The sequence below is a fragment of the Lipomyces chichibuensis genome (genome assembly GCF_038497645.1).
Source record: "Lipomyces chichibuensis strain CBS 12929 unplaced genomic scaffold V1513scaffold_14, whole genome shotgun sequence".
In the NCBI taxonomy this organism is placed as follows: Eukaryota; Fungi; Ascomycota; class Lipomycetes; order Lipomycetales; family Lipomycetaceae; genus Lipomyces; species Lipomyces chichibuensis.
The window spans coordinates 1-27,725 of NW_027117466.1; the positions used below are offsets into that span (position 1 = coordinate 1).

At 46.0% G+C, this 27,725-nt stretch overlaps 8 protein-coding genes across 8 annotated transcripts; 1 reads left to right on the plus strand and 7 right to left on the minus strand.

Moving 5' to 3' along the window:
• Window positions 1–751: 751 nt before the first annotated feature.
• V1513DRAFT_469031 (ABC-2 type transporter-domain-containing protein) lies at window positions 752–5,845 on the minus strand. The gene is made up of 6 exons (XM_066900130.1): window positions 5,267–5,845; window positions 5,050–5,209; window positions 4,493–5,003; window positions 3,644–4,439; window positions 1,475–3,593; window positions 752–1,421 (listed from the first exon to the last, which is right to left on the minus strand). Exons 1-6 carry the CDS (start codon window positions 5,771–5,773, stop codon window positions 1,006–1,008), a joined length of 4,509 nt encoding a protein of 1,502 aa, XP_066753683.1. The 5' UTR covers window positions 5,774–5,845; the 3' UTR covers window positions 752–1,005.
• A 3,556-nt stretch (window positions 5,846–9,401) lies between these two features.
• Window positions 9,402–11,782, minus strand: V1513DRAFT_53601 (Cupredoxin). Its single transcript, XM_066900536.1, has 3 exons — window positions 11,617–11,782; window positions 11,198–11,542; window positions 9,402–11,139 (listed from the first exon to the last, which is right to left on the minus strand). Exons 2-3 carry the CDS (start codon window positions 11,477–11,479, stop codon window positions 9,631–9,633), a joined length of 1,791 nt encoding a protein of 596 aa, XP_066753684.1. The 5' UTR covers window positions 11,480–11,542; window positions 11,617–11,782; the 3' UTR covers window positions 9,402–9,630.
• Window positions 11,783–12,906: 1,124 nt separating this feature from the next.
• V1513DRAFT_444029 (uncharacterized protein) lies at window positions 12,907–13,709 on the minus strand. The gene has a single exon (XM_066897908.1). It carries the CDS (start codon window positions 13,685–13,687, stop codon window positions 12,956–12,958), a length of 732 nt encoding a protein of 243 aa, XP_066753685.1. The 5' UTR covers window positions 13,688–13,709; the 3' UTR covers window positions 12,907–12,955.
• A 1,597-nt stretch (window positions 13,710–15,306) lies between these two features.
• On the minus strand, window positions 15,307–17,503 carry V1513DRAFT_444036 (uncharacterized protein). Its single transcript, XM_066897909.1, has 4 exons — window positions 16,728–17,503; window positions 16,235–16,659; window positions 16,055–16,178; window positions 15,307–15,967 (listed from the first exon to the last, which is right to left on the minus strand). Exons 1-4 carry the CDS (start codon window positions 17,280–17,282, stop codon window positions 15,530–15,532), a joined length of 1,542 nt encoding a protein of 513 aa, XP_066753686.1. The 5' UTR covers window positions 17,283–17,503; the 3' UTR covers window positions 15,307–15,529.
• A 1,230-nt stretch (window positions 17,504–18,733) lies between these two features.
• Window positions 18,734–20,620, minus strand: V1513DRAFT_479043 (NMT1/THI5 like-domain-containing protein). Its single transcript, XM_066900291.1, has 6 exons — window positions 20,216–20,620; window positions 20,062–20,164; window positions 19,788–20,004; window positions 19,475–19,732; window positions 19,183–19,397; window positions 18,734–19,125 (listed from the first exon to the last, which is right to left on the minus strand). The coding sequence occupies exons 1-6, from the start codon at window positions 20,248–20,250 to the stop codon at window positions 18,925–18,927; spliced, it is 1,029 nt and encodes a 342-aa protein (XP_066753687.1). The 5' UTR covers window positions 20,251–20,620; the 3' UTR covers window positions 18,734–18,924.
• Window positions 20,621–20,999: 379 nt separating this feature from the next.
• On the minus strand, window positions 21,000–21,563 carry V1513DRAFT_53636 (uncharacterized protein). The gene has a single exon (XM_066900537.1). It carries the CDS (start codon window positions 21,476–21,478, stop codon window positions 21,176–21,178), a length of 303 nt encoding a protein of 100 aa, XP_066753688.1. The 5' UTR covers window positions 21,479–21,563; the 3' UTR covers window positions 21,000–21,175.
• Window positions 21,564–21,648: 85 nt separating this feature from the next.
• Window positions 21,649–23,025, minus strand: V1513DRAFT_425036 (uncharacterized protein; the record flags this gene model as incomplete). The annotated part of the gene is made up of 3 exons (XM_066896108.1): window positions 21,649–22,292; window positions 22,342–22,606; window positions 22,687–23,025. The coding sequence occupies 3 exons, from the start codon at window positions 23,023–23,025 to the stop codon at window positions 21,649–21,651; spliced, it is 1,248 nt and encodes a 415-aa protein (XP_066753689.1).
• A 1,959-nt stretch (window positions 23,026–24,984) lies between these two features.
• Window positions 24,985–26,811, plus strand: V1513DRAFT_458359 (dextranase; the record flags this gene model as incomplete). Its single annotated transcript, XM_066899687.1, has 1 exon — window positions 24,985–26,811. The coding sequence occupies one exon, from the start codon at window positions 24,985–24,987 to the stop codon at window positions 26,809–26,811; it is 1,827 nt and encodes a 608-aa protein (XP_066753690.1).
• Window positions 26,812–27,725: the final 914 nt, after the last annotated feature.

A 27,725-nucleotide genomic window follows, 5' to 3' on the forward strand; every position in this document is an offset into this window, starting at 1 on the left:
GAAACCCTGAACCCTGAACCCTGAACCCTGAACCCTGAACCCTGAACCCTGAAACCCTGAAACCCTGAACCCTGAAACCCTGAACCCTGAACCCTGAAACCCTGAAACCCTGAACCCTGAAACCCTGAACCCTGAACCCTGAACCCTGAAACCCTGAACCCTGAACCCTGAAACCCTGAAACCCTGAACCCTAAACCCTGAACTAGGACTGGGCTAGGGCTAGGGCTAGGGCTAGGGCTAGGACTGGGCTGGCATGGAACTTAGACTCGAACTTGGACTAAGATAAACTAGGATCAGATTGAGAACTCTGAATACAAGAATGCTAGAATATAGGACTTCGAATATAAGGCTGTGAATATAAGACCTCGAATATAAGACTTCTTTCTTGCCTTGGTCCGAAGGGAACAACACCTCCTTATATCTTCAACCAGAAACAAGGAAAGGAACCAGAAGAAGGAAGACGACGAAATACAAGGAAGGGAGCTAAATATAGCCATAACAAGGGACCCAAGACAAGAACACAAGGAACACAAAGAACACAACGAAATCAGCCGGGTATGCTCAGCAAAGAGACGAGATAGTGTGGCATAAGGATCAGCTATACCTACCAAGTCCTTTACAGTATCAAGCTAATTATTACATTCTCTTTCTTCTATTGCGACCCCTCCTGTCCTTTCCCAATAACACCTATACGTGTTACATAATTGCCTGTATTATCGCTGCAGTAACTAATTCTGACCGCGGCTGTCCAGGATCCAGCTTTACTGCGGTTTCATAGTCTCAGGAACGCGAATTCTCAACTTAATTCATATCGCGGCACGTCCTATAAACTTAATGCGGCACTATGACATGGGAGATGTCAACGTCCTTCGTTCTTTGCAGTCCGTTGGTAATACAATCATATATTTTGGTGTCGAATAATATTCGCACATAACTTATATGAACCCCATCTGCTTTTAACCTGCAGATCTCAGATCGTCATATGTTCTAACATCGAACATCGAATTATACCTCATCCTGTCCATTCCTCTGCGCGAATTTCGTTCCCCTTTTCCTTTTAGTGCCGAGCTTAGGCATACGCCACTGTACAACTCTGAAGATGTAAAACCCTAGAAAACAGAATGCGAAATTAAACAAAATAAATGCACACTCCAAGCCGATATTTCTCCATCGCTGCCCCAAATAATGAATGTCCACCTGATCCAGATACTGGTCCGCGACGGTCCATTTGCAAAATTCGCAATTTGAAGCCGCATCAGGGTTTTTAAGGTATCCTCGAGCATGGGCTGTGAATTCACCAGCATATTCAGAGCAGGTGTAGCCAGGTGGTGGGTTGAAGACGTTGAACTCGGACTGTGCACAATGTACTGTGCCATCGTGGAGTACGTTTCCGAGAAGTGATTGCAAAAAGTAAGTGATTGCTACTGTAATCAGTAAATTCAGCCAAACCATTCCGCACAGATTCCAAACTTACGAGAAATATGGTACATAAATTTCCAAAAATGCGGGATCAAGCTAGGCGGCTGGAAAATTCCGCTAAATAATAGAATCATACTAATCAGAAGCGATGTGGCAAGATTAGCTGTCGCGGCATCCGGCACAAAGGTCGTAACCGCTAATCCGAGCGTTGTCCAGAAAGTAGTGTAAAGTATACAGTATACAAAGTAATAATATCCAGCGCGAGCGGTAGAGCGCATGTATCCGATCGGGAAGTAGTAGCAGCAGTAGTAAATTGTCGCGAACAGTATATTGTACGGAATCTCTGCGAGAAGCAAAGAGAGGATGAGTGCTGACCAGTGGTACGTATTTGACGCGGACTCACGCACCTCGTATAAGTTGCGACTCTCAATCGCACGAGGCTGCAGCTGATTGATAAGCGGGGCACCGATAATAATCGACAGGAAAACGCCAAACAACAGATTTTGCACTCCAGCAATCGTGAAATTTGATTTCCAGAAAGAAAAACCTGTGAATAAGCCGGCAGAGATATACAACACGAATTTTGCGATAATGTAAGTTGGTGAGCGCCAGTACTGCCGGTAGGCACGTAATAAAACGGCTTTAGCCTGTGTGGGCCAGCCCACGGCGAATTTCTCTGTGAACTCCTTCCTGATCTGCTGGGGCGGTAATGCGGACAACTCGGCATTCAATTGCTCAATCTCGGTCGTGACGTTCCTGAAATTAGGTGAATTTGTCCAGACATCGTACCAGTCTCTATCCGCCGCAGCCGTTGCGCCAGCACCAATGCAGTTCAAGATGTATTCGGCTGGGTTCTCCATCTTACAACACTTAGGAGCACCCTGGCTCTCAAAATAATCGATCACCACCTGAGAATTGCGTCCTATACCGCCAAAGTACACAGTCTCGCCACCCTTCTTCAACAGCAGAAGCTTATCGAATTGCTCAAACAGTGTAGAAGATGGTTGATGAATCGTGCACAAAATAGACTGCCCAGCATTCGCCAAACGACGGAGTAGCTGCACAACAGCCCATGCAGACTGGGAATCTAAGCCAGACGTTGGCTCGTCTAAGAACAACAACAACGACGGCTTCGACGCCAGTTCGACCCCAATTGAAAGTTTCTTTCGTTGTTCGACATTCAGTCCCTGACCAGAAGTACCAACAACGGCTTCCGCATAACTCTCCATTCCGAGCATCTCAATGACAGTCTCGACGTACTCGTACTTCTCTTTGATGGGGACTGACTCAGGCTGTCTCAACAATGCAGCAAATCGTAATGCCTCACGAACAGTCGACTCGGCAACATGCAAATCCTGCTGTTGAACATACCCTGTTCGCCTCTTGAATCCTGTATCCAGTGGCTTTCCATCGACCAATATATCACCTGTAATGACACCTACGTTAATTCGTCGTGCGAGTACGTTCAACAGTGTTGTCTTTCCAGCACCGCTCTCGCCCATAAGCGCAGTTAAAGTTCCGGGTTTGCTGTACCCCTGAACATCACGCAGTAGTCGTCTGCCTTCACCGCTATCGAGAGAGATGATATAATTAACATGTTGCCAAGAAAACACTTCGGTCATCCGCAAGGCCGTCTTAATCCTAGATGGAATCTTGCCAATTACGTCACCCGCAGCCTTTTCCGCAGTTGACGACGCAGACGAGTCTTCGGACACTTCTTTGCTTCCACTCAGGGTCTTCGACAGCGAGACCTCTGGCTCAATATCCTTCAGATCTTTAGGAACATGACCCCGTCTGAAAATCAAGATGTCGCCTCGCGTACCACTAGCGGACCTGGTCTCATTTCCAATGGCGTACATCGTAACAAATAAAACCGCAAACCCAATAATAATGCCCAAATTCCGCCATATATGCGACCACGCGTAATCGAAAGCGTCATTAATGTAGTTATCTCCAATAACATAATTGATCCCTGGCGACGATCCTGCTGCCGCGCAGACTTTGTATTCAAGCGGTACGTCTGCTACGGCAGGACCTTGCGGGATGAGTTCGGCAGAACAGTCAACTTTGCGGCCATGAAACTCATTGCTCATGAGCGCCTCGAAACCATAGGCGATCGGGTTGATATATGACAACCATTTAAACCAGGGATGCATAAGTGGTCGAGGAATCAACTATTATTGTTAGTTTATCTCGCAGAACAAAACACGCAAATTGGACACACATATCCAGCGTAGATGAAAACAACCATAATCGCCAAACCCGCGACGGAATTGGCAATCTCAATTGTCTTCGCGAACGACGAAATCATTTGGAAAAACGCGTTCATTGTGAAGGCAACGACCTGGACGAACAGCAAGAACGTGAAATATTGCCCTGGTGTACGGTTTAGGTTTGCCATGAAGTACAAGACTATTGTGAATGCTGTGATAGCCATAATCTTGATCGGCATAGAAGTGACCATATATGCGATTGCTTCGGCCGCTGGATGATAAAAGGCGAAACGTTTCTGTTTGTCGATTATCGTTCGCTGTGGGTACATCATGGCCATCTCAGCGAGAGAATTGAGCGTGAAGAACAAGAGAGAAAAAAAGAGCACACCACCACGGGAGAATGAGCCCGAGAAAGTGTTTGGGATATTGTAGAAGAGTGAGCCAACTATGAGTGACTGAACGATCGAAGCAATGACAATCGTAATGAGATACGGTTTGTTGCCCTTCTGGCGTTGATATCCGCGGCGAACAAGAATTCGAAGCTGCATCCAGAATGAGAGGGTGTACGGCGAGTCCTTGCGCTTGCCATGTTTTGGACGCTCCTGGCTGACTGATTCGTTCAAGTACTGCAGCGTGTCGGACGCGTTAGCCGATCGCTCGTATTCCTCGATATCAGCCAGCATCTCTTGATACTCTATTGAAGACCGCCAGTAATCAGCAAACTCTTCGGCGGCACCCGGTACTTTATTCTCGAAGCCAGCGCGGACGTACCGCCCAGCAGGATCAGTAATCGCTGTCAAAAACTCACTATACCGAGGTCAGCTGCTTCAAATTCAAAACGATCGGGATACAATACTCACGCCGTAGTCTGTCGAGGCGGGCAAACGTAGCCCATGCGCTCAAAATACGCCTTTGCCTTTGCAGTCTGACCGAAGTAAATTTGGTGGCCAGAGTGGATGACCATGACCTTATCGAAAAGATTGTAAATATTCTCGCCTGCTTGATAAATAGCAACAATCGCCGTATTTTTCAGAAGATTCGTTGACGTGCGTAGGGCCTGGGTGTATTCGAGGGCAGTCGACGCGTCGAGACCACGGGTCGAGTTATCCCATGCAACGAAGCTCGCACGACTAGCCATAACTTCAGCAAGCGATACGCGTTTGCGTTCGCCACCACTAATGCCATGAACATATTCGTCGCCCACCCGAGTATTATAGGTATGTCGAAGACCAAAGACAGTGGCTAGGACGTCGCGCATGTCCTCGACGTATTGCTTTCGTGACACATTGCCAGCGCGAAGTTTTGGAGTTTTGACGGCTGCTGCGAATGTGAGCGTTTGATTGACGTTGAGGATTGGGAAATGCTCGTCAGCTGTTGCGATTAGCAGAATTTATACCAGACTGCCGTTGGGACGTACTCTCAGAAGAATAAAGGACATCGCCTTTGAATCGAGTCTTCATTGTCTCCTGGTCAACACCGTCGTACGAAATAATCCCCTCGACCTTACTATACGACTTAGTCTCGCCGGCAATAGTCCGTAGAAAGGTCGAGCAACCGGCTCCGGGCCGTCCTAGCACCTACACAGTTAGAAAATATCCATAGCCTATAGGCAACAATAACAATGAAACACATACCAGTAACATATTCCCTTTCGGCACTACTCCATTGAAATCTTGAATCAAATTTCGTAACTTGCGACGACGAATGCTGCTCAATGTCTCCTTCACACGAAACGGGGCCGTGAGGAGCTCGCCGATAGTGAGAAGAGATGTGGCGCCCATGTCGACGCCTTTGACCGTCAAACCTTTAAACATCACACCTACGCTGCGTCCCTTGATGCCGTCACGCTCGCACATACGCACACGCCGGCGAAGAGCATCTTCGAGCTTAAAATCTGATTCGGATAGTTCATTGGACGCTTTCGCGGCAGAACGAGTGGAAAGCTTATGGGCGAGGGACTTGAGCCTCCTCAGGTCAACTCTGTGGAGATTCTCGACAGAAACTGCGGTAATATCGTCATCATACTGGTTTTCGAGATCAATTGACGCCATTGCTTGTCTGGAGAGCAACCGCGAGCTAGCGAAGGCGGAAGGGCCACGATAAAATACTACCGTTGGCGATGACCGATGATGACATTGCATACTCTGTGTCGGACATCGGCATCAATTGGCCCCGGCGGGTTGCCTCACTATTGTTAGTGATTATGAACCGGGGTGTCCTTGTGATCGCTCATAGCCTTAGATCTGGGGGGTTTGGCTCAAAGTTTGGCGTCAAAGTTTCGTCGAACTTGAGGTTCAGGTTTGTCCCAAGCGACAGCGATATTCATGTATGATGTCATTATTTCAAATTTCCAGCATATCAGTCATCATTACAAGAACAGCTATAGAATCCGTATTGTCAACTCCAATATATCTGTTGCATCAAGGAGACACATATGGGGGCTAAGGCTGTTGCGAATGCGTATCGGCAGCTTTTCTCGTTGTTCATATTCGAGAAATAGGGATTCAGTCAATAAAAAGCCGATATTGGTATCTGTGCAGATCACGTGATAAATCGTAAATTATAATAAAAACCCTAGCCTCTTAGTATCAATCATATTGAAACCAAAAAATGTGCATCGAAAGGATGCTGAAAAAACACCTGGGAAAGTTCCTGTGCGAACCACTCCATACAATGAAACCGACGTCTATCCTGTTTCTGTTTACTTGTTTCTTTTGTTGAATATATTTGATAAGTGGATGATTTTCTCGCCATGGTACCTGTTAGGATGAGTTTCATTATCCTCAACAATTCGGTGTCCTGAAGCAGAGACTGCCTGAAAACCCAACGTATGATCGTTAGAAATATGTCCCAACATGACCGATTTCAGGATGTAGTTCGTCGAAAAATTGGTGAAGGTTATGGCCCTTAATCCATTCCAGTGTTACTATTCAATGCTTAATGTCCAGTTCAGACTGCCCACCGTCTTGCTACCTCGACAGCCACTTTTCAACCTACAACAAGACATATAACTCCATGCGTGTTCTGCTCATGTTTAAGATGAATGTATAAAGTGGTTAATTTTGTGTATAAGGTTTTGTGCCGGTCAGGTATATTCAGGACGTGAGGCAGACCGATGTCTTTACCAGGGTAGGTATTGGCCGGATTAAGCACTATGAGTGGGTTCAGAAGGGGATACGGCAATTACAGAACGTAATATGTGCACGGATAGGTGCTGGTTTGTTTCCATATAACCCTCAAAAGGTGGTCCGCCATATTCCAGGACCTCCTCCTGCCATGCAACAAATCCCACGAACACCTGAGAATCGAGGCAATTTCAATTGTTCCTTGCTGAAGATCTCTCCCCCCAGAAGGCACTGAGCTACAAAAATTAGTTCAAGTCTTGCGATTGATCTTGATTAGCCTGGAGATGCTACCGTCACCTGTCAAGCGATATATCGATCGCCTGATTCATGTTGTTGAAGCGCAAAATACGGAACTATCGATTACGCGCAAGAACTGAGAGATAGCGCAGAGATAGTTCGGGCCCGGAAGGTTTGTTTGAGGGGCAAAAGAGTACAATTGGAGGGGAAGTTCTTGTTTAGAACTGAGGAGATATTATAAGTTGCTGAGGATGCAAGGGAGAAACAGGTGACAAAACGGCCTCGTGGACGCCCACGCAAGGGCAAATTTAAGGAAAGTGAGGAACCAATTGTAAGGGAAGACACTGAATAATTATCTGGATCTTGTAATTCTTATCTGGAGGATTAGTTGCTTTTAGTATAATGTGTTGAAACTTTGAAAAGTGGATGTAGCCGGCCCAAATACCCATACCCTCCTACGTTAATTATTTACTATTTGTCCTTTAATTCGTTTATATGTTCACATATTAGCAGCTCAAATTCATACTGAAACCCAAACGCCAAAATGTTCACGAGATTCTCATCTTGTCATCGTCGTCGGAGTCGTTTACTCGTTCCTCACTCTCGTCCTCCTGCTTCACCGACATCATACACCTCAGTGAAGTACTTGAGCATGATGTTTTGGAAGCATTGAAGTTGCGGTCAAAGACAGAGGTGCATCTCTGGCAATCAAACACCTTGAATCGGCCCAAGGCGTGATTTATCCACCAACAACAGGAGCAAGTCTTGGACGTCCACGCCTCATTGACTTCCACCGCTCGCGTCTGCTTAAACTGCTCTGCCTTCATCGCAGTTCGATCAAAGAACCCATAGTGGCCAAGGGGTGGCCATGCACGCCATTGACTTCCTGTTGAGATTCAGGCACCTGCGGAAGTTTGTTATGTAGTGCGCAGCAAACGATTGTGGACCTTATCTCTTTGCTATAGATACATGCAGCCCTTGTATAGTTTAGCCCCTCGACTCCTCGGACGTCCCAGACCTCCACGGTCCTTATCAAACTTTCCACACATTGGCTATTAATCCTGAAACCATTAAAGTTGAGCTTCGGGAGGAATATACTGTCATAACTTATCCTAGCATTCCGCCCCAGCCATGTCGTGTCCCGCTCCAGTCCGATTCCTAGGACGAGGGTGTTGCGCAATACCGTTCTGCACTAGACGGCAGAGACTTGACGAGTTCCGAGCAGACGAAATGAATCGGTAAAGTCTGCTCCTGGAAATCAACTCACGATTCTCTCAGTTCTTCAAAAGAGCTATAACAATATTCATTAGCTTGGGATAAACATCTAAGCCAATTGAACCATACTCCCGATCCTGGCAGTCCAGGGAATCCACCAAAGCAGCACTTGACGACGAAATCGCGAGTTTGGACGCCTTGGAGCTTTCTGAGCCTCACCAATACACTCCCATCGAGAGATCAGTGCATGTGAGAAATATACAATAGATCTGAAAAAGATTGTAGTGTGAACCGAAGTGAACGATGAGATGGGGGCCGAGACTCGGGACTCAATTGACGACCAGCCTCATGGATAATTCAGGTCTATCTACATGTAGACAACACCTAAACCGAAATAAGACAACGTCCGAGCGCCCACCACTACTACCGAATGTACTTTACTACATTTGGCTACCTAAAATACTCTAAACACAAGATCAGAGCTCATGATCTTGTAAAGCGCAGTCACGGCACAGCCGATGACTAGATCGGGATAGGAAGTGCAGATTGGCCGATCTCCAACAACCTGACCGTGAGAATTAGCCATTATCCAGTGACCAATAAAAGTGGATACTGACCTACCTCTGACATCACCGATCTCCAACACAGGCAAGCCCAAAGTAATCCGCATTCCGTAGGAAGCAGGTAGCGATTGTATGCGCAACGAATTGTTACCGAGCATGGCATGTGGGTAGACGTCGAGTCTGACTGTGCGTAGAGTACAGCGAGATACTTGCTTAGTAACAATCATTATTCCGCCCATCCTCCGTCTTCCGCAACATTGCGTAATGGTATCAGGCAGCTTATGTCCAAGCCAGTGCCTGTCAGGCTGTCAATTAAAAAGAATATTAATTGTAGAGTTGGAGCCAATAGAGCTAAGCCAATGATTGGCATGTAATGTAATTAATGTCCAAAACTGTGTCGCACATACTATAGGTTTAAGGATTTCTTTTTTTGGGTTCGAAGCCACCCAACATGGGGGGCAACCTCGACAACCAGAGGGCCCCAAAGTGCTGGCAGAGCCATACGTCAGGATTAAAAACCTTGTCTACGCATCGTACAGGCAAATGAGCGGGCTAACGCGATATACTGCTGTCCAGACTCATACAGCTTTACGCTGACTTCCGGAAAAATGAAATAAATATTAACAGCGGTAAATTTATTATATTTTACGAAAGGATACTTCAACAGTGTCAGGATTGAATGCGCAGAATAAAACAGAAAGTATGCAAGCTGGCCATCGGACCAACACAAAATAAAATTTTAGTATCAGTAACAGGTTCCAGTGAGAGTGACAGATGAACTTTTGTGACAGATTCAGTGTTTTCGGGTTGCAATCCGCCGTTGCAAGAAAAATGGTTGAACAACAGCATCTTAGATCCTTAATCATCATCGTCGTCCCAGTAATGAACGCAGGTGGGCCACCGACTTGAGTTTCCATACGCTTCACCTCCATAACTCAAGTAACCTTTAACCGCCGGATAACCGAGCCTAAGGACGTCGTTGCGGTCTCCAAACACCCACACAGTCTGCATGCCCATCAGCATGTGCTGTAGGATGTGGCAGTGGACCAACCACACTCCCGCGTCTGTTACCCGGAGTCTCCAAGCACGCCAAGCCCAAGGCACCCCTGGTATCCCTGATCCGGGATACCTGTAAGTCATGGCTGTGTCCCTCCTCACGGGCTCGACGCCCTTGAGCCTCTCTTCGTTCTGCATCAGGTCATAAGCCCCGCTCCCACTGCCAATATCGTAAAAATGTGCTCCATGGGCATGAAACGGGTGAACGTTTAGGATGCCGTTGCCAGCTCCGGTCATCTGTATTATGATTTCCAAAACCTCTCCAAGCTTCGCTGGGAAAGTCCGCGTCCTATTGTCCATTCCGCCGTTGTTTATGGCCGATTCATAAGACGGAAACAGTGACAAGTCTTCATTGTAGAGTGCAACAAGATACGGCATAGGTGGAAAACTCTCCGTCCATGGGAACCCGTTTTGGAGAAAGGTTACCAGTGTATTATTGACAATTTGCGTTATGGTGACAGTCACACGCCGAGTTACTTCCGCCAGCGTAGGAAAATTGTTTGGCGTCAGCGGTCGCAACTGGTAGTCCAACCATCCGAGTGTTGTGCTGGGCAGGATCATCGGTGGATTTGCCGGCGCTGTGGAGACGTTATAGCTTCCTCCAGGATATATTAAGGCGGCATATGACCTTACAGAATCCGGCCTTTCCCGTGTCTCAATCTGAAGAAAGTAATGATTGATTCCATTGGCTCGGTCTTCTTCAAGTTCCTTGCGGCTTTTCGTTCTCATCAGCGCACTGAACCTCTGCCCGGCACCGATCTGCAAATGGTCTACTCCAAAGGGCTGCGTATAATCACCGTCCGCTTCGATGATGCTCAAGTTGTTGTGGCTTTGGAAACCTAGAGATACGTACGACAGGGCAGTCGCGCCTATGAACCGAAGCCGGTACACCTTTTCTGGCTCCACCAGAATTGTCGCCAACGAACACTCAGTATCTCCAGTGTCTGCTCCAGGATTTAACAGCACTCCTTGACCGTTTACCAGCACGTTGCTGGGTTCGCCACTCCATACATATGGCGGCTGCGTCAGCCCAGTCTCGATCTGTTCGTCAGTCTGTAAGAATAAATCCGACAAATGGATCGTTCGTTCCCCGTCATACTGATAAGGTGGATCGTCATCCTCAATGATCAGTGGCCCGGACGCTGACATTGCTTGAAATCCGACATGCGAATGATAGAAATAAGTACCCGCATCTCCGACATTGGGATGCAGCTCATAGTCGAAAAAATATTGGGGAGCTATTGGCCACTGGCTGGCTTGCGGTGAACCGTCGGAGAACGGCGACGCTGCCATGCTAAGTCCGTGCCAATGCTAACATTAAACAATGTCAGTACTCTAGAGACTACCCGTAAGTAAATAGAAGTCATACCATGGTCAAATTTTGCGTTTCCATGTCATTATACACCCTTATCCAATAAGTTCTCCCCTGCCGCAGCCTGATCTCAGGTCCCGGTGAGGTGCCATTGATTACGACGGAATATCGGGTGGAACATGCTACCGGAATACTGTTCTCTGTAACGCGAAGGACAATGTCTGGTTTGAAAGATTCACCATGGTAACGGAGCTTGTAGCCGTTCACAATCGATGAAACCACTAAAGCCAGTCCCATAAGGAGGCGGCAGAAAGAGATCACTGCTGTTTTTGTCGTCATCTCTCCGACCCAGACAATTTTGTGATTGGAATCGCGCAGATGTTCCCTGTTAAACAGAGAGGACTAAAAGTTGTATTTAGGTCAGCATATAGCAAAAGGCTCACCGGATAAATAAATAAATAAATAAAAACACTCACGCTTGCCGTTGAGAATGGAGAGTTGCAGTCGCACAACTCTGTCACACTGGATCTAGCGGAACGGAAACTCTAGTAAGACTAGTAAGACGGAAATTCATGCCCCTTATATGCGCACGCGCCTCAACCACGTGCCTAACCTACAAGGACTGGCTGCCCCGAAACCCTGGTTCCAGAATCACAAGGAACGAAGAACCTTGGCATCTGGACACTGAGCCTTATTCGCACGACTTCCCTATCAATAGCGAATCAATTAGTAATCAGCAGAGAATTGAGTTGTTTATGGAATTTCAATAACGGCACAGGATTGCGTGGTTCGATGGCATTAATCGATAGTCAGGATCCAAAAAGGGTTGCTAGGCTACATTGGAACAACCGACATTGACTAACGGACCGGAGGGGAGTGGAGTACAATACCCCTTTCCACTCACGTGAAGGAAAGTTTAAAGGTGGATACAAGCAAGTCATTGCGAGGCTGTGCATGCGATTCAATAGAGGAATACGAAAGATAATCGTCCATCTTTGCTGCCCGTGGCTACGTAGAAGGTATTGCTATTGCTGCTGTCGGCTGAAATATATGTTTCGTTGTTGAGGATAATCTTGATTTGCGTGCATTGCGAAGTATATGTATACAGTATAAAGTTTCCGACTGAGGCTGAGAGTGGACGTAGTATATTTCGTATTTCACTTTTTGTTGGAGGCATGAGTTTGGTATTGAAAGTTGATCGCTTGGTAATGGATTCGGGACAAAGCGACGCCAATAAATCTTTTTAGTTCTGAGTGATCGCGAACGTGGCTTTGCTCTTAACTGTACTAGAAACATTCGGCAATAAATGGAAACTGTCTAGAAATGTTGGAGGCAAATCGATTTTCGTTTCTGTTTAGAGTTTATTAACCATTAATTCATGCTGAGCCACACCATCATAATATGGTCACGCAGGAGGTTGAGATTACGAACAAGGACTATCCCTCACTTTGCCAATGCCATCATAACGCGAAGGGCAGTGCTTCTCAGGGAGTGCGGTATCCCCCTATTTCCTCGTCGCTTCAGCACGCAGGAGAATATGGGGCAAGACACGCGGAGTCCAATCTTGACTCCGTAAGACATCTTGAGCCTAATCCAGCTGACCTCATCCCGCCCTGACCCGACATAGTTTTTGCTAATATCTGACTCAGGCCAAACTTAAATAGCAACTTGAAAGGAACGTTAAAAGTAACGTCCGTTGATCCGCATCTGGACTTAGAGCGCACTTAGATGAACAGCGAGAGAAGTTTCAAAATACTAATTATACATTACACGACTAGATTCGATGAACGACAAAAATACAGATTTTCCATCACTTCAGACAAGCATAGCCAAGATAACGGCACCAAGGGCAAGCGCACCGCTAACCTGGTTGACTGTCGCGGCACCAGTAAACTGAGCTGGTGATGTTGAAGTAGCAGTCGAGTTCTTAGCGGTGGTCGTAGCGGTGATTGACGAATTAGTGTACACTGCTGTGGTTTTGGATGGTTTCGCAGACGTGGTAGTGGCAATCGAAGACGTGGTAGTGGCAATCGAAGACGTGGTAGTGGCAACTGAAGACGTAGACGAAGTAACATCCTCGGCATAGATGCGGAACGGGATAGCACCTTTGGGAGCGTCTTTGGCCTCTGGATAGTAAACAGCCTCGTATGCGAACGCCGAGTAGTTGTAGGGGTCATTCGTGTTCATTGCGGCGTAGAACCCGCTTTCGGAACCATTAACAGTCAGGTAGTTGCTCGAGTCGATCTCGAACTGGTTGACAGTTTCACCAACACCGATGATAACAATGTTCCCCCAGATCTGGAGATAGAATGGATAACCAGGGAGGATGTAAGGATCGTAGATGGTACTGTTGCTACTTTCGTAGACGAGTTCTTCTGAACCAGAGCCAAGGAAGACGTAGTTGATGGCGGCGCCTTCATGGATAGAAGAAAGTCCTTGGCCGTCAATGGTCGGGTTATCAGACTTGACCTTCAGGTACACCTGCTTGGTGGCCGCGAGGGCACTAGAAGCGAGGGTAGCGACAATAGCGAGTGCAGAAAACTTCATGGCTGCTTTAACACTGATGCAAAATGTTGGAGGAGGGAGTGGAAAGAAGACTGCATGCTTTTATAATAATGTCAGGAATGTGTGTGCCAAGATGCAGTCCAATTATAGCTTATGCATGATTGATGCTGCAACAAACTTCGCAGATAACGCCGGGTTTAGCCGAGAAGGTTAAACCGTGATTCGTGGCTGTTGAGTTGCTTGCTGACTGAGGCTATTATTGTCCCAATAATGCGGCGCTTCTTTTCTAAATTCTAACGCATCTTCGCTATCAAATGATGTCATCCGACTCTGGTGCTTGGCAAAATGACGCAACTTAGTATGCGGCATCAGTGGTATGATACGAGCTCCACTTGCCCTTTCCTTTCCTCGGGCAAGTCAACTTACGAAATTCCTAGATGCCTTTCTAGAGTCTAAATCTCGCCCTGAAATTTTTAAGCTTGCTGCATTTTTTAAATTCATTGGTCACGCGGATAAAACCGGATACCTGTTTAGTAACCGAAAACGGAATCAAACTTTCGTAGCGCTATGAAAAATCCTCACTCCTGATTGGGACTTAGATATTTGAGGGGTTACCCCAAATACGGTTTAGCCGCACGGCACAGACGCAAAAGAACAAGAGGGCTGCTAATAATAGTCGGCCTCTGAGTGAATGTATGAGTGGATGCATCTGCCAGCGGTATCCTCACTATTGAAGGCGATAAGAAAAAATTGTTTAAATAAATTGCTAATAATAACGCATATATACGCGATTATAGTATGTACCAAAGTCGGGACTCGCCTTTACGCACCATACAAAAGAAAGACACAAAGTTTTCCCGTCCCATCTGCAACACTTAAGGTTATTGTGCAGCCAAGGCACGCGCTCAACTCCGGAGCTTCCCGCTGCTGCTGAAAGCCCGACTGCAGCGATTACCCTGCTCAGCAAAAGCTTTAAATATTTTGGCTGAAAAGACAGTTAATTTTGGAGCTTTTTTTATTGTTGATTCATAAGCGTATGATCGAATCAGCGAATGAATTGCGCCTGTGGGCAATGACAACACGTGATCACGTAAGTCGCTTACATCGACCACACTAATACGATCAACCGCTTCTCTTGCAAGCAATCGACCCGGGTAGCTTTCTCCAGACTCCAATTTGTCAGCCGGGTTGGGCTTTATTTTATAAACTGTTGATGGCTTGGCGGTACACCAAAGACCTAATGACAAGGCTTCATGAGAAAAACCGCGCCTGAATCAGGTCGATTGCCGCCAAACAATATGTCGGGTAAGGGCTCTTAAGCAGTGCTCGATCACAGACACGGCTAAGGTCACCTTAAAATATTGTCAACACAGTTTAGTCGCATATAATCTTGAAAATTTAAGATATATATGGTACCCATCGAAAAAAAGGTAAAGTGAACTACAAGCAACCCCTTAGTAAAAAGATGATCCCGCCCCGTGATGCTAGTCGTGATTTTTATTGGCGAGGATAACGAAAGCGCCTGTTTGCCTCAAGCTATAGGATTTTGCTGGACCGGAATGGATAATTTTGATTTGGACGACTACAGTGCGATACGTTGCGGAAGTAAAAATGACTGGCAATAGGGATGTTAATCATTGCGATCTGGATCCCGACGACCTGGTTGGTTAAGGGTTTTCGGGCCCACGAGCCGCAATGACAAAATAACAAGACCTTCAAATTACTACACGTCAGACAATATATACATAGAATAGAAGGTAGCCACGTTGTTGAATGAACACAGGCAGTCTCTCAGTCCTATGTGGGCTCACTGTATGACAATCAGTGGCAATGTGTAATACATCAAATTTTCTCTATGATGAAATTGTACCTCCGGATTTTACGTCATGGCAAAACAAAATTAGCCGTCCCATTGGTGCATCCTGACACACCATTATGGTAGAATTGTGCCGAGTGCTCAAGGACTTCATTGACTAGACGTTTCCTCCAAATCTTTGCATCGAAAACATGTCCATGATGCAAATTTTCGCACCAGATCACCTTCAGTATCTTTTGGTCATGAAAGATGATTTTTCCGTCGCCATGGTCCGCAATTTCGTGCCCTGTCGAGTGATTTAGCAGATATGCTCTTACTTGCTCCGTATGGACAATATTGTCTTTTTCGGCGAGGAATATCGTTGCGTGGCGGTCGCATAAGTCCTGCTTCCAAAGAATGTTTTCTGACCAGAAAAAGCGGCGACCGAGCGTATGAGCTACACCTATATCCATTGACCCGAAGTACCACAACAGCCACTCGTTCGCGGATTTGGGTTTGCGAAATGTCTAAACATATATTACTAAAGTTCGTACATGCTCTCGGAATACGGAGTCAAAGAAGATTGGGATAGTATCGAGGATGATTTCACTTACGAAGTTGTAAGCTACATCGGGGTGGTGCAACTGAATCGTTATCGGGTCAACCACCACGACGGAAGAGATGCAATTAGTTACAGCAGGATTGTGTAGAAGATGCGTAGCGATGACTGACCCATATCTTAAAAGGATGGGGATTAGCGAATGTCGGCACATTCCAATGGGTTCAATACTCACGAATGAGTTACCAATACGACCATTTCAAATCCATGATGACTCAGAATAGCTCGAATTTGATGACATATGTCCTCCTTTGTCAGTACCGGCTCCGTGATCCGAGACGATACTTGCAAGATTTCTACCGCAATTATTCCAATGTCTCCTTCTGTTCCATGTGTCTTTTGGTTCAGTTCTGCTAAGAAGTCTATGTAAGGATACAGACCGACCCCAATGCCATGAATTAAAAGCAATGGGAGCTTGTTGCGAGCGGTATGAGGACGATGATAATAAGTAAGATTCTTGACCGGAGAACGATGCGCACTGACTAAGGTTTGAAGTCGAGGTGGAAAGACGGCTAGGCTGCGCATAGGAGAGCTATGGTGGAAATCAAATCCGTGAGAAAGGAGAGAGAAAAAGGTGATAACGTCGACCACATGAATACACTGCATAATAAAAGTCATTAACTTAAAACAACTTTCTTTTTGATTCTGCTGGGATGGAAATTACTAACCATGTACCACAAAAGACTGCGGTGAAGGGCAATCACTTTGTCGACGGTGAGTCTCAACGGCTTGACATTTTCAGCACGCCCTGGGGGGAACTTCAAATTCAACTTCCCCTCAAGGACCGTCACATACTCTTCCAGCTCCTCGTCGTATTTAGAATCGGGCGCAGCATTATTCAAGAAAGCCCACCGGAGGAAGTCTTTCATATTCTCCTTGTGAATTTCCGTGATTGGGGTGTCCCTGAACCATTTAGATATGTATTGCTTGTAATTCGAGATGCTCTGTTCACATAGATTGAAGAGTTCAAGCCGTTTCTCCCTAGATAGGAGAGGCGGATGAATAGCGGGACTTTGAATATAGTGGGCCCTGAAGACAAGTGTGAAGAAATAAAAAGTTGTCTCTGCTATTGCCCAAATCTCGAGAATGTGAGGAACGCGATAGGAATCAGGAACTCCAAAGAGGACAAGAACACAGTAGGATATGCTGAGAGGAGCAATAGAGCTTAATACAATAATCCAGAACCTTACAAAAAGGTAATCGTACAGCGAGTTATCTCTCATGTTGAATGCCTGCGAAGTGATATGACGCGGCTGTTAACCCGTTGTAGGATTACCACCAACTGCGGTTGGGCTTCAGCGGATATATATTGCTTTGTAAGTGACGAAGGATCTGAGGACTGATGATGTTTGGTGGCTCAACGTTGCAATTCTAACCCTGAACAGTCGGGGGGGAAATGCGGCGTATCATAACATTAGATATGCGGTTGAATTTTCCATGTGACAGCTGGATCCCCATGTGATGTCACCCTAAAGTGCGGCTCAGCCGTCAATATACGTACGGGCACCGAGATGGCGCATCATAATTTCCGGCTCATTAAAACCGTATTTCTGATCAAGGCCTCATTTATAGTGTACTCAACTTGTCGACTCACAGGAGGATTACTAATTTGGGACGCTGTTGTGATCGAAGACCTTTCAAACCAGAACCGGTGACTAAGACAAAGGTCAAAGAGTAATATTGCGACGGGACAGTTTGTCCCCTACAGGACTATAATTATATAATTGGTTTTGTAACCTTTGATTTCTTGCGCATTCATTTCTGATTGATTGGATTAATCCAATATGCTATCATTTAGCGGATAATTGGTTATTGACTGAGCCGAATGTACAAAAAGTGCAGATCAGATCGATGGGTCACGGCTCAACACTACACGTGAGGAGAGAAGCTGAACGAGATAATACTACTACAAGATCGACATCAGTGAGATATGAGATACAAATCTGTCGATACTTTGAACTTCTTTGATGCTTGAAATTCTCTATACAGATTATTAAGTATTTTTGTCATTTTCTGGTTCAATAGAAAAGTATCAGGGAAATATTAAATTTAGCCATTATCGATCTACAAATTTGTTGCTTCCAATCTAATTTTCCATTGCTCATTTATGTTCGAACATAGTGGTACAAAGCAAACCATTAATATTACATCATATCCTGACTTCCAGCTCTGACGTTCTATCATAACCGGTGGTTTGTAGCAAGTCATATAAAAGCATAAAGCGGACTGTAAGAATGATTTTTCCGGCGTGAAAATTCTATTTCCGGCAATTGTAAAATAAGAAGTGCCGGTACAACCACCATAATTGCCTTAAGTGAAAAGATATCGGCCTAAATGATGCCGTAACTATCCAGTGAGCAGCCCTCTGGTGACTCAAATTGCAGTTAAATATGCAGCGGCATACCGACGACAGGTGGTAGTTGCTCCCCTTCCCACCCTCACGCAAGCTTTGTTTAAACATCTACCCTGAATGATTCGGCCTTTGTAAACTCTCAGGGTTTCATGTGTCCCTCACCAAGTGGAGTATCTCAGGAAAATGCTACAACCACTTGTGCCTTGATCATCTGGCGCTAAAAATCGCGGCTAAAGATACAGCGTGGTCTTACATTACCGTACTGAAACCCAGCCTTCCCTGGGAAGTGGATTTAGAACATAGACGAGATTGAAGAGGGCGTAAAAAAGAAAGTAAATATATATATTTTTTGAAGATTGTTATGTTAATAAAAAACAGAAAAAAAGTTTAAGTAGCGCTACATAGGCGCGAGGATCTGCATCAGTGGACTATCCTATGAGCCACACAAAGCCCACATCATCAAAAAAACAAACCCTGAACTGCGTTCTCAAGCACAGGCAACATCACGCCATTTATACCGTCTGACTAATAGAAAGCCTATGGAACCCCCCATTGGCAGCGACGTCTTTTTGGAGCTGGACCATTTTCTTCTGGTCGCCGGTAGGATCGGCCGAATCACTTTCAAGCGGCCAACTGAGGAAAGAATTGGTGTAGTTGGGCTGAAAGTCTGCATCTAGGACGCCGAGACGCTTACCATAGTTCGTGACCTTGGTCTGCATAATCTCAGAGTTAGCAAGAAATCTCTGCATGATTAATTAGTATTTGCTCACCCAGTCTCTCTTAACATTCTTCATGTCCTTGGAGAAATACGCGAAGGAGCGCTCGAAGATCTTCTGGTTAAGGGAGGTTCCCATGACCGGTTTAAAGTCCACATAGTCCGCGTACGCCTGGGCCGGATTGGCCAACACGAAGTCGGTCGCTCTCTTACAGGCGCGGAGGAACTTAACAACCTTCTCGGGGTTCTCGGCGAGGAACTTCTCGTTACCTGATAATATATCAGCAGGAAGAACTTTGGCAGAGACAAGAAAACCGTCAACTACATCCGCAACGCGGTCAACGTACCGATGTACAAGATACTACAGAAGCAGCAGCACCCCAACTCAGCTAGCTCATCAATCCTGAGCATCTGAACATCGTCTTTGGGGCGACCTTGGCTAGCAAGCCACTCCTCGAGCTCGACCATCTGCACATTCTCCAAACCAATGCCAGCGTCAATCTCACCCTTAATGATTGCTTTGGAGACATTCATTCCGCAGCGAACAGCTGTGTACTCCTCAGGCTTCATGCCGTAATGGGAGGTGAGCTCGTCGATTTGAATTTCTGTGCTTGTTAGCATGGACATATCTGGCACGAAGGTAAATAACAATTCGCATACTGCCAAATTCGCCTACATAGCCAATTTTCTTCCCTTTCAACGAGCGGAAGTCCGTGGTGATGCCGCTGTCTTTGAGGTATACAACGCCGGTGAAGGGTTCGTCAAGAAGAGATCCAACGGATTGGATGGGAAAGTTACGAGCTTTAGCAGCCAGGGTGTGGATCATTGCTTTGAAGCCGAGGTCCACCTTCCCGCTGCCAATAATTTCGGTGACATCCTATAGCAAGCATCAGCAAGGAAAATAGGGATGTCGGATATATTAACAAGACCATACGCTAGGGTCGTTGGGCTCAAGGATAGCAACTGTGATGCCTTCATCCGCGAAGTATCCCTTCGCTTGAGCTAGGTACAGAGGAGCATGGTACGGAGTTGCATGCCTGCAGTAACGTTAGCATTAATCGTAAACCTGCCGCTTTCAGATATTCTACCAATTCGTCAAGAATGTAATTTTGCTAGTAGACATGTTGATGATGACTACTTAAATGGATGAAACTTCGGAGGGTTAGTACTATGCGAGCTTGTCAAACAAAAAGGGGGTAAGCATGTCCTTTCGCTGGAATTATCCAGATCAAGTTCGTAATGGTATAATCTCAGCCCCATCACTGCAACCATTCGGCGGCACTTCCAGACGCGGAAGTGTCGCCAGACAGAAGAAGTGAAAGAGCACCCATCATGCTGTAAGGAAGTTACCTTGATCTCTTTGATAGCTCCATTATGAGAGGCAGCAATGCTTTCGTCAATTGCATACCAAGAATGCTTAATTGAATTGTGGTGGATCTTCAGAATTCTGCCGATACGGAGGTAGCCTTGCGGTTAATGTAAATCAAGAATCTGCCCGGGATTGAGTGCGGCAGTACTTTATATATCAGAGAAGAGCTCGATTATTGAACTCTAATGACTTGCTGCGCAAGCGATTGGCCCCAACGAAACCAACCTTCCATTCTTTTTGCGGCAAGTGCGCGAGGATGCCGAAGAATCCGGGCGACAGTGCACCGCTAGGCATGACGTCATGATCGCCAGCACCACTTAATGCCATTAAATCCAACACCTCGAAGAACTTTAAATTACAACCAGCACGTGACCGTGAAGCGGCATCCAATAGCGATGTCGGTAAGCTCAGATAGGGGTGCCCCACGAATAACGAATACGAAAATTCGTAATGCTGCGATGGTGGAGGAATATAATTAAGAATACAAAGATTATAAGTCTTCTGGATTAGCGTAAACAGAAAAAAAAGTTTGTAAATTAAAACTTCACTTGACTTCACTTCACTCGAAATTAACCCTGGCCAGCGCTGGCCCTCTCTTGGGATCTGCAGGAAGTGATTTCGAGTTATGCGTCAACCTATTAAATTTGACGAGTGTTTGAAGTGGAGTGAACTCAAGTGTTCACGATCGCCCGTGGCTGGCGGATGTTTGTTTGTTGTACAAGTGCTGCGCAGTGATGTGCCCATTATGCATCCATTGCATCCAAAGGTTAGTCCCGACAATTAGGCTTAACCCAAACCCTATTGGCATGCAAAATGTGCTAACCTTAATTTTACTTACCTGCGAGCTCACCTGCAGCGTCCATAACAAAGCATATTTCTCCATACGGTGCAAAACTAAAAAAAACAATGAATCTATTAAACAAGGCATTATAATGTCATGTAACTGCTGTGTATAATAGCTACCCATTTCCCAATCGTACATGTAATACAACAGGTTTCTCTAATCGACATCGATTTCTTATCTCTCTGGTAGTCCCGATGCGTTGTGACCTGTATTTCTTGACCGCAAACGTAGCAGCCTTATTATCAAGGTCCCGCGTGTAGGCGTGGATATATCGCCAGGCCATGCGAGCAAGTGGCGGACAAGCTGGACTAGGATCTCTGACAAAATCCGCGGAATCCTTTCCTTAAAAGCGGCGTATGAATAATCGCACTCCGCTCGTGCCTACCTTTGACATTTCCCCAGACCCGTTCAATAAAGTTACACTCGCAATGAGACTTTGGGTACATGGAAGACAAATGACCGCGTGATCGGACAGCAATCTCTAACCGTGACTGTTGCGAACAAAAATCTTGCTGCTGTGATAAGATGTGAGTAGCGTTACAGCATTTTGTCGGCTCACACGGGTTGATTTCGGCTGCCTTCTTTTGACAAAGGCGGGGGAGATCGTCTCTCCAGAGTTGTCTCTCTTGAAGGATCGTTCGCAATGCCTTTCTGCCATCCATACTTGGCATGTGCCTCTGGGTAGGATATATCTTGAATAAAGCGCCGACCTTTAGCTCAAAGTATCCCGGCTTGATTGTCTCCTTCGACATTTTGTCTTTCAGAGTAAGCTTCCTGACGACTAGCGCATCAGGAGGAAGCTCCTGGTTATTGCTGCTCTGATCGAAGCAAAACAAAAATTTTCGTGGCATTTCCAAGCTGTTGTACCATGTTATAGGATATCCAGAAACCGTCACGATTCTTCCCAGGCTCAATGATCTCACGAGCGTATTGGCCGTCGAATTGGAGCGAGCTGTGGCATGCGCAATAGAAGTCGGACACAATCAATCCCAGGCACTGACCTTTCTTCTTAATAATAAACTCGCCTGTTGCCGTCCAAGTGATTGCACCGTCGTCGTTGCTATTGAAGTAGCATTCGTCATGTGTCACAAGCACAATTTCTTTGTCACCCTCTTGGAGATCTAGCATTATAACTTCAGAACAATCTTCACCACCATATTCTCTCATCTTCGTCCTGTAGTTTATCATTGTCGGTGTCCAAGACTTGCGGTATTCGACAACGTCAGCACGATTATGGTCATCATGATAGATGTCCTTCGTGTTCCCCTTTAAGCTGAAACTCACAGCTGCAAATATCGTGTGATGGTAGTCAACGAAATGGTGGCTTTATTCATTGAGCCGCTGACTTCAGGATAAACAACTTGTTCGTTATATGCCTTAAGCTTTGTAGCAGACCGTGCGTTTGGAGGAAGGGATCGAAAGTAAGAGAGGCACTGTTCACGAATATCTTCATCGTCTAATGCTGACGTGCATATAGTGTGCTTGCCGCGCTTTCTGGGAGGAGGCAAAGACTCAGTATATTCATAAAGTCTGGCCCACCCTCTGATAACTCGTGCCAAGTACACTCCCCTGTCAAAACTGTAATAGGCTGCGTCAATAGACGCTTGCATTTTTCCCTTTCCTCCGAGCCGGTCGTTAAAGTAGCGCTTGAGCACCATAAGCTGCAAGACCTCGTCTCGTGGCATATTTTTTGTTCTGAAGGCAAATCTCGATTTTCCGTAAGCACAGATATCTACAGGAGATTTCGTATCTCCGTCTGCATTATGCTCTAAATTATCTTCTTCTTCGGTCCCACGTGAGTCACTCTCTGGCTCATCCTGATTCCGGTTTCTTCGTACAAATTGACATTTGCTGTCTCCGTAGTTGTAAAGTTGAAAGCTGTTATCATGGATTCCGTGTTCCGAAATTTCTCTCTGAATCGCCGTATCGACCGCTCAGCTCCGCCAGGCCGAGTCGCATACCTCAGAAGCTTATCAGCTTCCGGAAAAAACCGCAAATGCTTCAAAGCATTGTCTAGTTCAGACTGACTTAGGAGTATTTCGACCAATTGGAGCTCCACGTCTTCTCTTCAGCCTTCTCGAAGGACCTGATTGACATTGCCAAACCTTTTCATAATGTTCTGTCTTCCGATGATAGACCCCTGGATAGATTTCTTACTTTGACGAGCCATGGCGAATTGTACAACTGGTACGTGGTCTCTTGATGACGGATGTTGTGGTTTATGAATTCTCGCGTCTCGCCCGGTCGTCAGATTGTTTCCCTTTTCGGTAGTATTTATTCCTAAAAAGGCAATAACTCTTAGCCTAATTAGGAAGTAGGGTAATTGTTGGTTTGCCATAGTTAAAATCTAATGTACCCACGTCTTTGGCTACAGTTCAGATTTGTAAATTTGCGAAATTGCAGCAAAAAAAGTACGGTTGTTAGTAAACCTCCACTTTAACATATTATTTTAATTTGAGGTTGAAAAACGGTAACTGTGGTTCGTTATTGTGCTGTAACCTGGATGCACCATACTCACTTTGTATACTGAACCAGCCTGAACCACATGGGCACTTGCAACTCATGCCCGTGCGGCTCATTACTATGATAGTCTTATGATAGTCTCATACAGACCTACCTTTGGTCCAGCCCTAAAACGGCAGGTTATATTGCATGGGATCAAAGCCCTGAATTATGAACCACGTGGAGCTGCATTGACACTTGATATCAGTCTTTGGAAATTTGAAATAAAGCGGGTGGCAGAGGGGACGTCGCCAAATATTTGTCGGCTGTTTGTTTAATACCCAGGCTCCTAGGGGGCAGGTCACAAGATTGTTCACAGGTTCACATTTCCGGTCTGTGCACTTACAGGAGGACAATACCCCGCATTCTGATATGGATCGGCTGCTCAGCTCTCTACCTAACCGGTACTTCGGAAATGGGTTAAACTCTGCATCGACCGACTGTAACGGTAACGGCTAATAAAGTAGTCAGGCTGAAAGGTAGCGCCGAAACCCCGCTAAGTGCACAACCTATTCCAAATCTTCGCGGTAGTTCTGTGAGCTCTTAGTAACCATCCTGGCAAATTCTAATATAGCTGAAGGAACTTTTTAAATTACGAGTCCCTCTGTCTACTTGGATTGCTCTTTAAGTCTTAGTGTGGTTTCAGGACAGTTACGAGCGCAAACGGCGGGACTGGCAGGGTCCTATGCATCGCTAAAAAACCACGAAGTACCCCATGTCTCACTGCATCACAGGGTTTGCTGGACTGCGGGGTATGTATTACCGATAACACCTTTGAAGCAAGGAAATTTTTCGGATATGATGCGGGTCTCTTCAACGACGAGATATGTCGGCACTTATTCAAATTCGTAGAAGAACACGCACCACCCTTGGATCGCGAGGTAGAGCCGCCCTGCCACCTCCACCCATCGCATGCCCCCTCAGCTGGGGTGGTTACCCGGTTGAAAGAGTGAAGAGTAAGTAGAGCGGCATATTATCGGCATTTTTTAGAGTGGTCGAAGCGATGAATATAGACTGTTCACGTACAGACAGCATGTTAGAGAGACAGGCAATGCTGCATTGTCATTGATGTATCTATGTTATAAGTAGTGGCGATCGCCAGATGTGCGTTCCATGCTCTGTCAACGTTGTTGATTGTTTTCATGACATTAATCTGCGTGCTTTCAATGTCGACAATGGGTCACTCAGTAACGCGGATTGTGCTGGTTAACATTCTGTTCGCGGCGTTGGTTGTGGGAGCTGTAGTCCTTCCACGAGACAACCGAACTACCTGCGGGAGTCAACTATGCACATGGTGGCATGGCTCTGGCGAGATAAACACCGGCACTCCTGTACAGCCAGGAAACGTTCGACAATCCCGAAAGTACTCTGTCCATGTGAGCCTGGCAGACTATAACCAATTCTATGACTCTTTCGTATATGAATCAATACCTCGGAACGGCAATGGCAGGATTTATTCTCCCACGGACCCACCTAACAGCAATACATTGAATAGCAGCATTGACGACGGTATATCAATCGAACCATCTCTCGGAATCAACATGGCTTGGTCCCAGTTCGAATATAGACGAGATGTCGACGTTAAGATTACCACAATCGATGGCTCAATTTTGGATGGCCCTTTGGACATTGTTGTTCGACCGACTTCTGTTAAGTACTCAGTCAAAAGCTGTACCGGTGGTATCATTATCAGAGTCCCTTATGATCCCAATGGTCGAAAGTTTTCTGTTGAGTTCAAGAGCGACCTGTACAGTTACCGCTCCGACGGTTCGCAATATGTGACCTCTGGAGGGAGTGTGGTTGGTGTGGAGCCAACAAATGCTCTGGTGATCTTTGCCAGCCCATTCTTGCCACCGGATATGGTTCCCCAGATGAACCCACATAACACCAAGACAATGAAGCCGGGCCCAATCAATAATGGGGACTGGGGTTCAAAGCCTATACTCTACTTCCCGCCTGGCGTATACTGGATGAACGAGGATACCTCCGGTAACCCCGGGAAGCTTGGCTCAAATCATATGCGGCTGGATTCCAATACTTACTGGGTCTATCTAGCCCCCGGAGCCTACGTGAAAGGAGCCATTGAGTATTTCACGAAGAAGAATTTCTATGCAACGGGCCATGGCATTCTCTCAGGCGAGAACTATGTTTATCAGGCCAATGCAGCTGACAACTACTACGCAATCAAGAGTGATGGCACAAGCTTAAGGATGTGGTGGCACAATAACCTTGGAGCCGGTCAAACATGGTTTTGTAAGGGGCCAACGATCAATGCACCGCCGTTTAATACGATGGACTTCAACGGAAACTCTAATATTTCTAGCCAGATTAGTGACTATAAGCAGGTGGGCGCTTATTTTTTCCAAACAGACGGACCGGAGATCTACGAGGACAGTGTTGTCCATGACGTATTCTGGCATGTTAATGATGATGCCATCAAGACATATTATTCCGGAGCTTCAATTTCACGAGCAATCATCTGGAAGTGTCACAATGACCCGATCATACAAATGGGCTGGACGTCACGAAATCTCACTGGAATCAAAATTGATAACCTGCATGTCATCCACACGAGATACTTCAAATCCGAAACAGTGGTTCCTTCAGCCATCATAGGAGCGTCTCCATTCTATGCAAGCGGAATGAATGTTGATCCCAGCCAGTCCATCAGCATGAACATCTCCAACGTGGTTTGTGAGGGTCTATGCCCCTCACTGTTTCGTATCACTCCGCTTCAGAGCTACAAGAACTTTGTTGTCGAGAACGTGGCCTTCCCCGATGGACTGCAGACAAATCCTATCGGAATAGGAGAGAGCATCATACCAGCAGCTTCTGGCTGTACAATGGACTTGGAAATCAGAAACTGGACCGTTAAAGGACAAAAAGTCACTATGCAAAACTTTCAGTCCGGGTCGCTTGGCCAGTTCAATATCGATGTTTCATATTGGGGTCAATGGTCCATAAGCTAAAGCTATTCCCATTAACCTGAGTTATTTTCGTGGGTTCAATGAGTTCTTGTTTACCGATAGTGGCCCTGTGGTTGTAAACGGAGAAGGAGTGGTTTTCACTGCCAGGGCGAGGAAAGTTCGTGTCTTCTAGTTGAATAGTATTTGTTTCTTCTCTCTCATTCCAGCCTTTCGTTGCCTTGCCCAGAAGCACTTTGTAGTCCAATCCCAACCCAGCTTGGTTGACGCCCAACTCCCGGACCTCTGCCGAACAGTGCAAACTTTCAGTCCGAAGATTAGCAGTCGACAATGCTGATGCTCAAATTGATGTTTCGTATTTTCTGCAACGGATAACATCATCACGCTGTCGATCATTATATCTTGATGCAAAGATAGCTGTAATAGTAAGCTCGGAGGTTCATTAGACACAGGAAGCAAAGTCAGAATAGGAAGTGTACGCGATGAGACTTGGCGCTAACGATAGTAGCAGGGCCACATCAAGAAGGCGCTGTCCCACAATTGTTGGCATTGACACCTTCCTAAGAACATCTTCTTAGATGTGAACACGAACGCATAGCAAGCAAGCAAGCGCGGAAGCACGACACCACGAACAGACGCAATCAATGCCGGCCCATGAAGCCTAGCTTCCGAGTTAGATCTACTCGTCATAATAAACGAGTAGCATGGGGTTAGGGTATAATGAGAGACACTGGGCTCTTTGATAATGGGGCCTGATTCTTTTTTTTCATGGCCCTCCCATTTAAATTCGAAATAAAAAATGAATCGCCCCTTATAATGGTACTCTCATTAAGCCTCATAAGAATCAACCCTTCTAATGGTACTCCCATTATACCCAAACAGAATCACCCTTTCTAATGATACTGCCATTATACAGAAAAAGAATAAGGAAAGGTTAAATGGAGCTCCCATTTTACTAG